At 34.9% G+C, this 16128-nt stretch overlaps 1 protein-coding gene across 1 annotated transcript in view; it reads left to right on the forward strand.

The window, feature by feature from the left end:
- The window catches only part of HCN1 (hyperpolarization activated cyclic nucleotide gated potassium channel 1), a 453436-nt gene that overhangs the window by 237926 nt on the left and 199382 nt on the right, over positions 1 to 16128 (forward strand). Inside the window, exon 3 of the mRNA XM_070774701.1 lies at positions 4050 to 4211. Within this exon, the coding sequence (XP_070630802.1) occupies positions 4050 to 4211 (162 nt within the window). The remainder of the gene's footprint in view (positions 1 to 4049; positions 4212 to 16128) is intronic.

Raw genomic sequence — 16128 nt, forward strand, 5'->3', positions numbered from 1 at the left:
GGAGGTAACTGCATTTTGACTATGGACACAGACTGATAAGGATGAGAGGCCAATTGGTTGACTTTTCTGAAGGTTATGGGCTGGCCATTCAAATAAGATCCTGGTTAGAGTAGGAACTGATAAAATTACTCCAATGACTATAGTCATTGTCAGTGTTCAAAAAGACCTCTGTGAAGCCTACTCTTCTCTCATATACCAGATGAAACCTTCTGCACTTTGCCTAAAGCATGGTAGGCTAACCTGGATAACTTTCAAGTTAAGAATTACAAAAGGTGCAAAAGGACTCTTAAAATTCTTATTTTACTATTGATTAGGACTACCACATATTGAATTCTGGATATATGTTAGGTGTGAAATGAACTGAGTAGCTAATTATTTGTGTTCTTATATTCTTTGTCAACATGACATGGAGATTCTCCCATCTTAAAAGATGTGACAGGTTATGCAAGTACAAATATATAAAGATAAACCAAAGAACCTGACCTTATTTTAATACCTTAAAAATAAGAATGTTCTGTGTCAAGAGAGCCTCTTCTGGCCCATTTGATTTTCTTAACGTTACAATAATAAGAATTCTGAAAGCATATTTGAAACCTTCAATTGATAACTGAGATCACAGAAGCAACCTAACCTCTAAATGATTCCCATCTGTGAAACCACAAAGAAGAGATCAATATATCCCATGAGAAGTCTTGAATTACTCTTGATGATTTTTTGGTTAAGTAAACCATAGTAAAGTAAATCAAATACTTAAGGATAGGTTAAGACTCACTGATTTCATAGCTGATTATTAGATTGAGAGGACCCTGAATTCAACTTATCAAGTATGAATGTGGAAGCTCTGTGGAATTACTCTGCTAATTTATGGATATATGCATAGAGCACAGTCTACGATTTGACCTTTTTAAGAGCAGAGTGGATTATGCATTGCTCCTGGGGAAAATAGTACAAAAAATTATACTTCTGGTGGACAATTATGCAAATATTAGGGCAGGATTTGGTATTCTGAATCAACTTATCTTAATCAAATATTCTTCCAGCTATTCTCTCTAGAGTTATTAGACTCCAACTGGACAGAATTCTAGAATGATAATATTATAAAAAAGAATTCAGTGAGTATTTGTAACCAGCTCATTCCTCACCTTGAAGTCATATGAACAACATAATGTTCTGATCTGGGCAAATGTAAAGCACAGTAGTCTTCCACTGACTTATTTTGTAGTTTAGTTTGGTGAAAATAAAATTAAAGCACTACCTTTAAAATGTATTTTGATTATTTTTTATTCTGCTGACTCATAAGTACCACTTTAAACATATTGCTAGTGGGTCAGAATGGTCTGTCTTTCTGTTACCCACAACTCTGGAAATCAAATCAGTTTCAAATTCAGATTACTTGGATGGTAGCAAATAATGATTATTTTTTTTTAATTCCTATCTTAAAAGACAAAAACAAAAACTTTACACTCTCAAAGTCACAGAAGGTTACTTTTGCTGTTATTATTAACTCTCTGCAAAATTCTCATTCATTCATTTAACAATTCACTGAGTAGCATCTATAGTGTTGTTTTTGTGTTTTCTGGCTTTCATGCAGTGGCACTAAGAATAAATTTAGATAGGAATTTATCACTTTAGAATGTCTACCTCATAGATGGAAAAAAACTGAAAATATTAATCATTGATGTTAGCCACTTGTTCAAGAAGTTGAGTCAAGTTTTCACTGAGACTTACCCTACAAGCTGTGCTGTGCTTAGTCACTCAGTTGTGTCTGACTCTTTGTGACCCCATGGACTGTAGCCCGCCAGACTCCTCTGTCCATGGGGATTCTCCAGGAGAGAACACTGGAGTGGGTTGCCATGCCCTTCTCCAAGGTATTCCCAAACCAAGGATCGAACCCAGGTCTCTCGCATTGCAGGCAGATTTGTTACCACCTGAGTCACCAGGGAAGACCCTTAGACAATAAGAAGTTTGGCTTTGTTTAAAGTAGACCGGGTGCTTCCTTCTCTGGTTAGCGTGACTGTCTGCAGACATATGTGCTCCATAAGGAAGCAGTCTTCTCATTACAAATCTTCTGTGAGCAAGGTTTTAACAGGGCCATTAATAATCTACCATGATTCAGCTATCCCACTTCTGGGTATTTATCCAAAGAATATGAAAACCACTAATCTTAAAAGATATATGCATCCTATATTCAAGCAATATTATTTATAATAACCAAGATGTGGAAACAACCTAAGTGGCCATCCATGGATGAATGGATAAAATAGATGTGGTATACAAATACAGTGGGATACTGCTCAACTATCAAAAAGTTGAATTCTTACCATTTGCAACAACATGGATGGACCTTCAGGATATTATGTCAAGTGAAATAAGTCAGATGAAGCAAGATTAATACCATATTATTTCATTCCTATGTGGAACATAAAAATAAATAAATAAACAAAAAATAACAAAACAAATGAACAAACAAAGCAGACACATAGATACAGAGAAGAATAGGGGTAACCAGAAAGGAAATAGCAGGGGATAGGCAAAATGGGTGGAGAAGGCAATGGCAACCCCTCCAGTACTCTTGCCTGGAAAATCCCATGGACGGAGGGGCCTAGTGGGCTGCAGTCCATGAGGTCGCTAAGAGTCGGACACGACTGAGTGACTTCACTTTCACCTTTCACTTTTATGCATTGGAGAAGGAAATGGCAACCCACTCCAGTGTTCTTGCCTGGAGAATCCCAGGGACGGGGGAGCCTAGTGGGCTGCTGTCTATGGGGTCACACAGAGTCGGACACGACTGAAGCGACTTAGCAGCAGCAGCAGGCAAAAAGGGTAAAGGTGATAAACTTTATGGTGATGGATGGAAACCAAATTTGGGGGATAGACATGCTGTAATCTATACAGAAGTAGACATAAAATGTCATATATATGAAACATATGTTACTAACCAGTGTTATCTCAATAAAAAATAAATATTAAATAAATAAATAACTATCTCAGCAACTGTTCACATGTGAAGTTTATACCTGCTGAGGTGTATTAATTATAAGAGCTCAGTTCAGTTCAGTTCAGTTCAGTTCAGTCTCTCAGCCAATTTCGACTCATTGCAACCCCATGAATCGTAGCACACCAGGCCTCTCTGTCCGTTACCAACTCCTGGAGTTCACTCAAACTCATGTCCATCGAGTTGATGATGCCATCCAGCCATCTCATCCTCTGTAGTCCCCTTCTCCTCCTGCCCCCAATCCCTCCCAGCATTAGGGTCTTTTCCAATGAGTTAACTCTTCGCATGAGGTAGCCAAAGTATTGGAGTTTCAGTTTCAGCATCAGTCCTTCCAATGAACACCCAGGACTGATCTCCTTTAGGATGGTCTGGTTGGACCTCCTTGCAGTCCAAGGGATGCTCAAGAATCTTCTCCAACACCACAGTTCAAAAGCATCAATTCTTTGGCAGTCAGCTTTCTCCACAGTCCAACTCTCACATCCATACATGACCACTGGAAAAACCATAGCCTTGACTAAACGGACCTTTGTTGTCAAAGTAATATCTCTGCTTTTTAATATGCTGTCTAGGTTAGTCATAACCTTCCTTCCAAGGAGTAAGTGTCTTTTAATTTCATGGCTGCAATCACCATCTGTGGTGATTTTGGAGCCCAACAGACAATCAAATTGGGCCCAGCCAACTACACACAGTCCTGTATACATCAAAAGTAATACTGCATACATTATGGTGGTTTTTTTAATCAGGTAGATAAATCAGGATGGAGCTACATGGATTTGACTATTTTTAATTAGCCTCTTTTATTAACTGGTGTCAAAATAGCCAAATTTCTGTGTTTCTTCCCATGTTAGGTTTTGAGATAGCTCCAAAATGTGAGATTACTTTAGAACACACAATGTTAAATGTCAAAAAGGGAGACAGTTTATGAAATTAATTCTGTGAGCACTATATAATAGAGTTAGTATATAAATCTAGCACAGATAGTCTACTGAAATTGGTAGTATTCTTAACTTTAAAAAAAATTGATTATAAGAATTGATTTTATTTTGGTCAACAGATTTTCCACATGACATATGATCTTGCCAGTGCTGTGGTGAGAATTTTTAACCTCATTGGCATGATGCTGCTCCTGTGCCACTGGGATGGCTGTCTTCAGTTCCTGGTACCACTGCTGCAGGACTTCCCACCAGATTGCTGGGTGTCTCTAAATGAGATGGTTGTAAGTAATTCATATTACTTTATACTGTGTTTTCTACATTTTGCCAAAAAAGTTCTAAATATTTATGTTAGAGCGATCTAATTATCCTCCTTAACTGGTAAGATAAAATTTTGCTTCTGTGGATATAAAATCAGATGTTATGTTCCTGTTTCTACAGCTAAATTTTATTTCCAGGAAATGTTCCATGGGGTGGGGGTGGGGGTAGTGGTGTATATGTTATAGCACCTATTTTTAGATCTTACTCTGTGTATACTGAGACATTTTATTTCAAAGGTACACATCCAAACACACACACACACACCCCTAAATCCTAGTCCTATGTTCTTTTAAAAATGCCTATTACTTAGAATAACTTCTTCTCCCTTTCAACATGATTTTAATGTTTACTGTGCTCAAGACATGTAATTTTAAGTGTGGTTAAACATGAAGACATGTTACATGAGTATGAAAGCAAATGAGATATGTATGACATGCAATGCTATTTCAGATAGTACTTCCATCTAGTGAAAATATCATGAAAAGATATCCCTTTAAACTTTACCATAGAAAGATGTAAATATAAAATAAAAATCTGTGAAATAGAAGTTTGATTTCCAAAGTTAAGTGTACTTAACTTTATTTTAATTTTAAGAGCATACATTTTGATATAAATACATAATTCTGCACTCACAAAGAACTGAAACAATGGTGAATATTTTTATGATATATATTCACAAAGATTTGTTTTCTCCTTAAGTTCTTATATTTTCTTTTTATATTATATTACATTTAATAAAGTATTAGTTAACTGTGCATTAGAATTGCCTTCTCTTGTGTTTCACATTTTATAAGAGGCAAATTTTATGAGACTTTCACAAAATTTTAACTTTGGCATAAGTCAAATACCCTCCTCTTTCCCAGACTGTTCTGTTATTAACCATAGTTTATTATTGTGGAAATGACACTGACATCTTAATATACATTTTTATCTCCTAAAAACTGAAGCTCAGGCTTTGTGTTTGAAGGCTAGAGGGGTTTATAACACGTGTTAAGAAGAATGTCTTTTCTTCTATCTTTTGTGTCTTATTCCTATGTGTTTTCCTCCCTACTTTCTTCCCTCCCTTCCTTGCTCCATTCTTTATTCTTTTCACTCTTTTCTTTGAGACTTAGTGTCCACCTGGATCTCTCCTTCATTTTATTTATATTTGCTTAAAGGTCTCTGCCTTACAGAAGCCTTCCTTCCCTCACCACCCTAATATATTACTCAATTGGTTTATATTTTATCTTTAAATAATTTAACAGCAGACACACAAACACACATGGGCCAGCACAAACACACATACATCTGTCACTTATTATTTGTCTGTTTCCCCCACTGTAACGTAAATGCTAATGCCATTAGGTCAACGAATTTGTCTGGATTTTGTTCTATACTTTATTTCCTGTGCCTTGAACAGTGCCAGACACAATAATTTGTTATAACCTAATTACTTATCATCAAAAATTTGAGAAATGTTCTAGATGTTAACTTCTGATAGAATCTAAAAAATAAATCAAGGAGTTTGATCAACTCACTTTTTAAATCTGTGTTTTCTCATTGATTATTGATGTCACTTTTCTTATCACTGAAGAAGCAAAACATAAAGACAATACAAAGAGAGCAGGGGGTGAGGAGAAAAACAGAAGCTCATATACACTCACTACTGACTGAACGAATGGTTATAAAAGGCACTAAATAACACTGCTGCCAAAATATGATTCACCACTGATGCCAACTAATATTTAAGTTTGCAAATAATTTTCATTTTAAATTCTCTCTAGGTATCTTCCAAAAATAGAAATTGTCATTATTAAAAGAGTAAAGGGATTATTTTTAGGTATCCATAAATGGAATATAATTGTATAATTATAATGTTAGGAAATATACTACTTAATATGTGTAGTGGTAAGCACATTTAATGAAGAAAAATTGTAATGTCTTACTTGTTTTTCTTTAAATACCACTGGATGTACTCATTTGGGTCTGTGTGTGTATTTAATCTATCAAAGTCAAATTTGTTACATTATGATGTTGAACAAAATACTTTTCCTGGGACATCCCTGGTGGCTCATTGGCTAAGACACTGAGCTTTTACTGTCAGAGGCCTGGGTTCTATCCCTTGTCATGGAACTAGATCCCACATGTTGCAACTCAACCTGATGCAGCCAAATAAATAAATTATTAAAATTTTAAAAATTCTCTCCTTCATTTGCAATATGCCTCTTCTAATTTTTTTTTCTTTTTGGCTACAGTTTTGCTACAAAATTGGCTCCTGTTTTCTTTCATATTTATTTATTGTATTTTCCACGTTTAACTCTAATGTAGAACATAGAAAATAATTGTCTTATGTTCAACTTTAAAGACCAGAAATTTTTTCTATATTGTGAATATAAATGATATAAAGAGATAACAACCATAAAAGATAATTCTTAGTCAATAGGGAATCTCAACAGTGTCATTTGACCTTGGAAATATGAAAGATGATGCTATGAATATGCCAACAAATTTGGAAAACTCAACAGTGGCCTCAGGACTGGGAAAGGTCAGTTTTCATTCCAGTTCCAAAGAAGGGCAAAGTCAAAGAATGTTCAAACTACTGCACAATTGCACTCATGCTAGCAAAGTAATGTGTGAAATTCTCCAAGTTAGGCTTCAACAGTATGTGAACCAAGATCTTCCAGGTGTTCAAGCTGGATTTAGAAAAGGCAGAGGAACCACAGATCAAATTGCCATTATCCATTGGATCATCGGAAAAGCAAGAGAATTCCAGAAAAATACCTACTTCTGCATCCTTGACTACTCCAAAGCCTTTAACTCTGTGGATCACAACAAACTGTGGAAAATTCTTACAGAGATGGAAATACCAGACCACCTGACCTGCCTCCTAAGAAATCTGTATGCAGGTCAAGAAGCAACAGTTAGAACTGGACATGGAACAACAGACTGGTTCCAAATTGGGAAAAGAGTACGTCAAGGCTATATATTGTCACCCTGTATATTTAACTTGTATGCAGAGTACATTATGCGAATGCTGTGCTGGAGGAAGCACAAGCTGGAATAAAAATTGCTGGAAGAAATACCAATAATCTCACATATGCAGTTGACACCACACTTATGGCAGAAAGAGAACTAAAGAGCCTCTCGATGAAGGTGAAATAGGAGAGTGAAAAAGCTGGCTTAAAATTCAACATGTAAAAAGCTAAGACCATGGCATCCGGTCCCATTGCTTAATGGCAAATAGATGGGAAAACAATGGAAACATTGATATATTTATTTTCTTGGGCTCCAGAATCACTGCCGATGGTGACTGCAGCCATAAAATGAAAAGACATTTGCTCCTTGGAAGAAAATCTATGAGAAACCTAAACAGCATATTAAAAATCAGAGACATTACTTTGCTGACAAAGGTCCATATAATCAAAGCTATGGTTTTTCTAGTAGTCGTGTATGCATGTGAGAGCTGGAGCATAAAGAAGACTGAGTGCTGAAGAATTGATGCTTTTGAACTGTGGTGTTAGAGAAGACTCTTGAGAGTCCCTTGGACTGCAAGGAGATCTAACCAGTCAAATCTAAAGGAAATCAACCTTGAATATGCATTGGAAGGACTAATACTGAAGCTGAAGATCCAATTCTTTGAACACCTGATGCAAAGAGCTGACTCATTAGAAAAGCCCCTGATGCTGAGAAAGATTGAGGCAGGAGGAGAAGGGGACAACAGAGAACAAGATGTTTTGATGGCATCACTGACTTAATGGAGATGAGTTGGAGCAAGCTCTGGGAGATAGTTAAGGACAGGGAAGCCTGTTGTGCTGCAGTCTGTGGGGTCGCAAAAGAGTTGGACATGACTGAGAGGCTGAACAACAACAATGTTAAAGCTCTCAAAAAATTTTCATCCATCTCAGCAAAACAAAGTATATTTATGTACAAAGAAAGTTATAAAGAAATGAAAAGCCATTATAAGAAAAAAGCACCCTATGTTTACATTATCATGCTTATAGTATACAAGCCCTAGCACTTTGAGAAATGCTATTTTATTTATTTCTTGCAGCGTAAGAATGAGGTAAACACTGTTCTCCATTTTGCAGTTCAGAAAACTGAAATCTTTAGCGATTAAATCAATTAATCATTCTCACACCTTTAGTAGATTATAAAATCAAGGTTAGACTGCATATCTATTTGACTCTGTAGTTTCTGTTTTAAACCACATTTTAATACCTGATGTTATATAGATTATAGAAAATAGGAAAGAGAAGTTCCAAGAAAAAGAGACCTATAGTCACAGCACACCAATTAAAGTAAAAAGTCATTTATAAATCAGTATTTGAACTCATGACAATAAAAAGTGGCAAGACTGATAAGAGACATAGCTGTAGAAAAACAGAAGTCAAATTGGGAAGGCCAAAACTGAGAAGCCAGATTAGGAGGATGCAGGACAAGACTGGTACTAGTCATTTTGGGGTATGGGGTTAACAGCTGTGCTTTAACATTTGACATTGGTACTAAACAATTTAACATGATGATTATGTAGAATGTTGAGTGAATTCCTTATATCTTCTTTCTTTTTCATGTCATGTTCTTAAATGAATTATATTTTTAAATACTATTTTGAATCCTCTTTAACCACTTTTGCATTTATATCTATGTTCTTATTTATATATATAATATATATGTATTAAGTCTTCCTTAAAAACATAAGCATGTATTAATATATCTGTACCCTTTTCTCTATATATTTAAATCCTCCTTAATAATGTTTGCAGGCTTCCCAAGTGACTCAGTGGTAAGAATCTGCCTGCCAAACAGGAGATGCAGGTTGGAACCCTGGGTCTGGAATATCTCCTGGAGAAGGAAATGGCAACCCACTCCAGTGTTTTTGCCTGGTAATTCCCATGGACAGAAGAGCCTGGAGGTTGCAGTCCATGGGGTCACAAAAGAGTGGGATAAGACTTAGTGAATCAACAACAACAAATGATGTTTGCATTTTAATTTATATCCTTATTCATACATCTCTAGCTACTTATCCATATATGTGCTGTGATGAGAAATTCAGAGGCATTGCCATAACTATACGACATCCCTAACTGGTAATTTGTTTAGTACATTTAGTGTTACATTAGTCTCTTTTACCCAGTTCCTTTCCAGTTCTTATAAATTCCACTAAAATTATTCCTTAAATGCTATTTTTAAAAAAGCCAACTGCTAAGCATCCTGGGCTACTTGAACTGATGAGGTAAGAGATACTGACTTACAAAAACCAACCTGAACAGGGATTAATCTTGCTGTTCATTTGTAATATTTGCTTTTGTTTCTTTCAAGAAATGTCTCATTTCTTGAAATTCATTCAAGAAATTATTTTTGCTTGAATCAAACAAAAATGTTTAATTTTTGTCTGGATGAAGATCTTCGATTTGCCAGGTCTTAATGTTTGATAAAATTAATTTTGAAAATCTTGTCATTCCCATGATACTTTGTGACTATGTGTTAGGTATATCAGTTATACTAATATTGTAACAGTTGATTTTTAAAGGGATCAGGGGCAATGGGTTTGGGGGTTAAAATATGAAATATTATAAAATATTTATTTGAGAATCTAACTAAAAAAATAAAAATATGTATGATATATTTGAACTTGCATATTAATCATGACATAATTTAGGGAATGATTTTACAGAATAAATAAGAATTTGCAACTAAGAAATACGTTCCTAGAGCAATGTTTCTCTAATTAAAAGTCTGAAGATTTAATTTCAGAGAGTATACAGGTTTTCTCCTAGAAATCTTGTAAATAAATATATGGACACATGTTGGCAACAGTTTGAAATGTTTCAGTATAAACATATTATGAGTTTAGTATTGCCTGTCCAAAATCAACCTCTAGATTTACTTTTGTAGTTGAAGTGAATTGTGTCATGAGTTGCTATATATAATAATTATAGCATATAGGTTTAATAAATAAGTGATCCATTTATAGTGGGTGAAGGCTAAATGACATACAAATTTATCACCATAGACAAATGGAGAACTAGGTTTGAAAACTAAGTCACTAATCACAACACACATAATTTATGTGTTAAACTACATACTCTAGAAAAACTAGTGCTATAATTGTTTTTTAGTTGCTAAGTCCTCTCTGTGTAGCCTTTCCCTTCTCCAGGGGATTTTCCCAACTCTGGGATCAAACACAGGTCTCCTCATTGCGGGCAGATTCTTTACCAGCTGAACCACACAGGAAGCCCAAGAATACTGGAGTGGGTAGCCTATCCCCTCTCCAGCGGATCTTCCCAACCCAGGAATAGAACCAGGGTTTCCTGCATTTCAGGCGGATTCTTTACCAACTGAGCTATCAGGGAAGCCCTTTAAACTACATACTCTAGAAAAACTAGTGCTATAATTGTTGCTGTTTAATTACTAAGTCCTGTCTGACTCTTTTGTGACCCAATAGACTATAGGCCACCAGGCTCCTCTCTCCATGGAATTTCCCTGGCAAGAATACTGGAGTGGGCTGCCATTATCTTCTCCAGGGAAACTTCCCCACCCAGGGATTGAACTCACATCTCCTGCATCACAGATGCATTTTCTTCCACCAAGCCACCAGGGAAGCCCTGTGATATATAATAATCAGCACTATATTTACCTTGTATACAACTATTTGGTTTCAGAAAAATAAAAATTATCCATCACAATAAATTTAAATTGAAATGTGCTTATTAACTTATTTTTTAACATTTTATTTATAAATGTACATCTGTTTCAACTTTATAAGAACTTTAAGGACAAGAAACTTATATCTAGTTTTTATACTTGTATTTGAGTAATAATCATAATCAAAATTATTTAAACCAACTCAAAGATCATTCCTTATAATATTTTGTTTTGTTATTTGAGGGGGTCTGTGTATTATTTCATTTTGAGAGATGCTGTTCTAAAGGGCAAGCAATATGCTTTCTAAGTATCTGTGTACTCCACATGTCCTATACCCATCCTGTGCATATTGCTAAATAAATATTAATTGTTTATAACCAAACAGGAAATTAACAACAGCATTTGCAAAGTGTGTGTAAAGGAGTCTATTGCGCATTTTGAATGTTATTCCTTGGAGTTTGTGTTATATAATAATTTGTACATCAAATTATTTCTTAAAAGATAAGTACTCACTTGACCAATTTGTGGGCAATATAATGTACTCAAAAGTCATACAATCCAAATCAATAACCTTTTAGTGCCTTTCACATCTATATAAATAATAATACCTTTAGAGAAAAATTAGGATGCATGAACAATATTAAGATTATAAGAAGGAAAAAAGAGATATAAAGTGTCTGGAAGAGTCTAATTAATAAAATTTATGTGGAGAAAATATGAGATTTGATTGAAAAATCGCAATTACTGAAAAACTTTGTTTTCATTTGAAATAATATATTAGGGACAGAGTACAAGAACCAAGAAGCCACACACTGTGCATATTTTCCAGCTCCCTTCCAATTGGGTGGAGCCCTTTGGGAGGGATGGTCCCTAGGCATTGAGTGACAGTATCATTGTTCTTCAGTTGTTCCAACTCTTTGCAACCCCATGGACTACAGCACGCCAGGCTTCCCTGTCCTTCACTGTCTCCTGGAGTTTGCTCAAACTCGTGTCCATTGAGTTGATGATGACATTCAACCGTCTCATTCTCTATTGTCCCCTTCCCCTTCTACCTTCAATGTTTCACAGTATCAGGGCCTTTTGCAGTGAGTTGGCTCTTCATTTCAGGTTGCCAAAGTATTGAAGCTTCAGCTTCATCAGCAGCATCAGTCCCTCCATTGAATATTCAAGATTGATTTCCTTTGAGCCAGGAACCTTCAACAAAGTTTGGGGATTGAGGCTCTTCAATCACTTCTAGCTCAAAAATTGTAGTAGTCAATACAAATATGTGCTTAGGGGCTACAGTGGAAAGAAATGTTTATTAATTTTTAGAGAATAATTTGGAAAAAAGGAATACATATTATTCATATACAAGCCCCCATATATAAGTTAATATTGAAACTTAGCATGAGTATATTATTATCTCTTGATATTCTAGCAAATGTATAAAGATAAAATAGACTCACTTTTTGTTTTGCAAAGGCCATAAAAGTAATTAGACAGTGATTGATTGAAATAATATAACTAAGAAATGAAACTAAACATCTCAATTAAAAATATATTTATCCTCTCGAGGTCTAGCAGTGTATTTTGGATTTGAATTCTATAAATTATAAATTATATTATTAGGTTACTGATTTTCTTTTTCTAAAAGAAGATGTGTTGCCTTAACAGAGTTTTTTAAAGTCCTGTCAAAAGGTACCTAATTTGCTGATAAGTCACTATGTAGCTTTACTGATAAAAAAAATACATTCGTAGCTCTAATGAGTTATAATAACAAAGTAGGTCAGCAGACTGCTGAGTGCTCTGATTCTCCTTTGCCATCCTCATTCTGCCTATTAGGAAAGCCAGCCTGGTGATTCTTCCCTATGTTATGGAAAGACAGCCTCGTCACAGAAGTGAAGCAATTCACATGCTGTCTTCTTCCTTGTCAGATGTGTATTCTTTTATTGGAACCAACATATGGAAATAACTTATAATGTGATGTTTTGTTTTCAAATGCAATGTACATTTTAGAAAATTTTTAACGTGAATTATAGTCCCCTAATAGAAAATAATAAAGGATATTACTTAAATTATGTATTAGCTATGACTATAGTAAGATGTGACAGTTGCTCAGTCATGCCCGACTCTTTGCAACCCCATGGACTGTAGCCCACCAGGCTCCTCTGTCCATGGAATTCTCCAGGCAATACTAGAGTGAGTAGCCATTCCCTTCTCCAGGGCATCTTCCTGATCCAGGGATTGAACCTGGGTTTCCTGCATTGCAGGCAAATTCTTTACCTTCTGAGCCACCAGGGAAGTCAAGATGCTTCAGTGATAACAAATCCAATCTGTAAGTTCCAAAATTTTTTTCTTAGATAGACTAGATTTTAAATTTTGAATGACCAATGGCTAGGTGAAGCACCATTCATGAAATTAACTTATCTAACAAGTGGTACCTATTAAATTTGGAAAATATCTTACTGTTCATAATTTCTCCAAGATTAATTTTACTTTGTTCTCCATCTCTACTTATTATATTTGTATGAATACTTTGGAGACTTTCACAGATGAAATGTAATAGTACACATAACACATCATCTCATTTTTCTGAATAAAAGGAAAACACATTAATTCTTGTTTTGCAGATGAATAGTCTAACTGAGAGAATTGTTATTAGGTTTATATGAAGCCAGAAGCAGACAGAATGAGAGCTGATGTACAGGCACTGATGTATGACAGTATGGGAGCTGATCAAATTTTTCCCTTGAATTAATACTGAACCTACCATAACATCTTATTTATCTCACTTCATGGGCCCAAAAGAGCTTCATCCATTACTAATTGTCAATTCAGGTTTGTAGAAAACAACTATAAATCGATTGCCCCAGTGGAAGACCTTGGAATACATATGAAAAATATTTAAGAAACTCATTGCATTTTGTGTCTCTTGGTTTTTAAGGTTTATTGTTTTACTACTTTCATAAAGCTAAAAGAATCTGGCAAAGAAAGACATTTTAACTCCCCATTTATTCTGAATTCATCATTTAGCAAAGTTTTGCATGACATGAAGAAAGCCATGTGATGAGTGAAGGATATGAAAAAACAACAGTGGGAACATTTTCTGAATATTTGAACATTTTCATAGTCCCACTATATACTCCATTATTTCTGAGAAGTATTTTCTTATTTTTAAAGATGCAGTATATTCTGGAAATGAGTGGTTCCTATGAAAAATTGAATTTGGCTTGTGAATCTTTAGTTTATTCCAGTTATATATATTCTTACAGTATGCCAAAAAACATAGGCATTTTATCAAATAAGATATTAAGAATTTGTGCTAGAATCATTGGCTGGTCTTTTTTATGTTTTGAGACTATAGAGATGGCTGCAGTGTAATCAGCACTTAAATACTTTTCTAGTATTACCAGCCCGGAGCCTGAGAATCATAGCTCCAACAAAGTGAGAGTTAATTAACACCTGGCTCAGCTGTACAACCTGCTGACTCATACTCCATGCATAGAGTTGTGAGCACATTCATCTCTGGACTGTAGCCATTTATCCTAATTGAATAGGTTTGACAATGATGAAAAATCACATAGGAAAATTTGAGAATTCACTACCACATCTTTGTAATTTATAAAAAGATATATAACAACAAACCATCATATAGTCTATATAATCCAATAGCATTTTCCAGAGCGTAACATGAAGTCAACAGAATTTTTCTTTAAAATTCAAGAAATAAATAAATATTGATTATAATATCTATTTATTAGTGTTACTATTGTTATTATTGTTATTGTTATTATTACTACCCACCAAAGCAATTGATTTATATACACAGAACATTTTGTGCTAGCCTTTGTCCTTATGGTCAAGGTGATAATCTACGATCCTGACTCATGCAAGTTTGGAAAGACCTTCTAGTATAATAATAATAATTAATAATAATAATAATAATTTCAGTTGTTTAATATGAGGATGTAATTCAGTTTCACCATTTTAATTAGTCGTAAACTGTGTTTTTGTCCTTTAGATGATTTTTAAATTTATGTATTTCTTCTAAGGTCAGCTATTGATTCATATGTTAAAAAATATTTAGATAAAATTATGACATGATTGGGAAAAATACCATTTCAAGTGGTACCCACTACTAGCTCGCTACTACTCCCAAGCTAAAAGTAAAGCATTAATACTCCACTAAACGATTACATTCTATCTAGCACTGTTGTAATTATGCTCTCAATGGGGTTGTCGATTCTTAAGGAAGAAGAAAAAGCAAAAAGAAATTTGACAGAAATATGTAATCAGTAAATCAAGTTAAAGTTGATATTATTCTACAGCAATTATGAAAGTCATTCTTCTGAGAGTAACTTTCCATTTCACTCATGGAGGTTATATTTTGTCTCTGAGATTTTGTTATTATTTTACCAAGAGATCAGAAGTTTTTAAAAAATAGCTCTTTAGAAAAGTATGGAAAAGATTCCATGCATTAATTTTTATATAATGAACTATATAAACAAGAAAACCTTATAGATGATAGATCTGGATGCTATTTATATACAAAAACTTATGAGAATGACTTTCTAATGCCTTCTAATATATTTCTCGATAATTTAATTTGTATCATAATGCACTGTGTGAACAAATTATAGTGGTTTAGTATTCTCTAAGAATTAATTAATTAAAAAAGAAATAAGTAAAAGCCAAAGAGTTGATGCTTTTGAACTATGTTGTTGGAGAAGACTTGAGAGTCCTTTGGAGTGCAAGGAGATCAAAGCAGTCAATCCTAAAGGAAATCAGTCCTTAATTCATTGAAAAGACTGATGCTGAAGCTGAATCTCCAATACTTTGGCCACATGATATGAAGAACTGATTCATTGGAAAAGACTCTGATGCTGGGAAAGATTGAAAGCAAGAGAGAAGGGGGCGACAGAGGATGAGATGGTTGGATGGCAGCACTGATTCAATGGACATGAGTTTGAGCAAGCTCCAGGAGTTGGTAATGGACAGGGAGGCCTGGTGTGCTGTACTCCATGGGGTTGCAAAGAGTCGGACATGACTGAGCGACCGAACTGAAAAAAATTAAATAATCACAGAATTTGAAAGAGAAAGAAAGAGGAAGCTAAACCCATTATTTTGTTGTTTTCACTCAGCCATGTCGGACTCTTGTGACTGCATGGACTGTAGCCCACTAGGCTCCTCTGTCCATGGAATTTTCAATGCAAGAATACCAAAGTTGGTTGCTATTTCGTTCTCCAGGGGATCGGGATCTTCTTGACCCAGGGATCA

Source organism: Bos indicus, chromosome 20 (assembly GCF_029378745.1).
Source record: "Bos indicus isolate NIAB-ARS_2022 breed Sahiwal x Tharparkar chromosome 20, NIAB-ARS_B.indTharparkar_mat_pri_1.0, whole genome shotgun sequence".
Taxonomy (NCBI): domain Eukaryota; kingdom Metazoa; phylum Chordata; class Mammalia; order Artiodactyla; family Bovidae; genus Bos; species Bos indicus.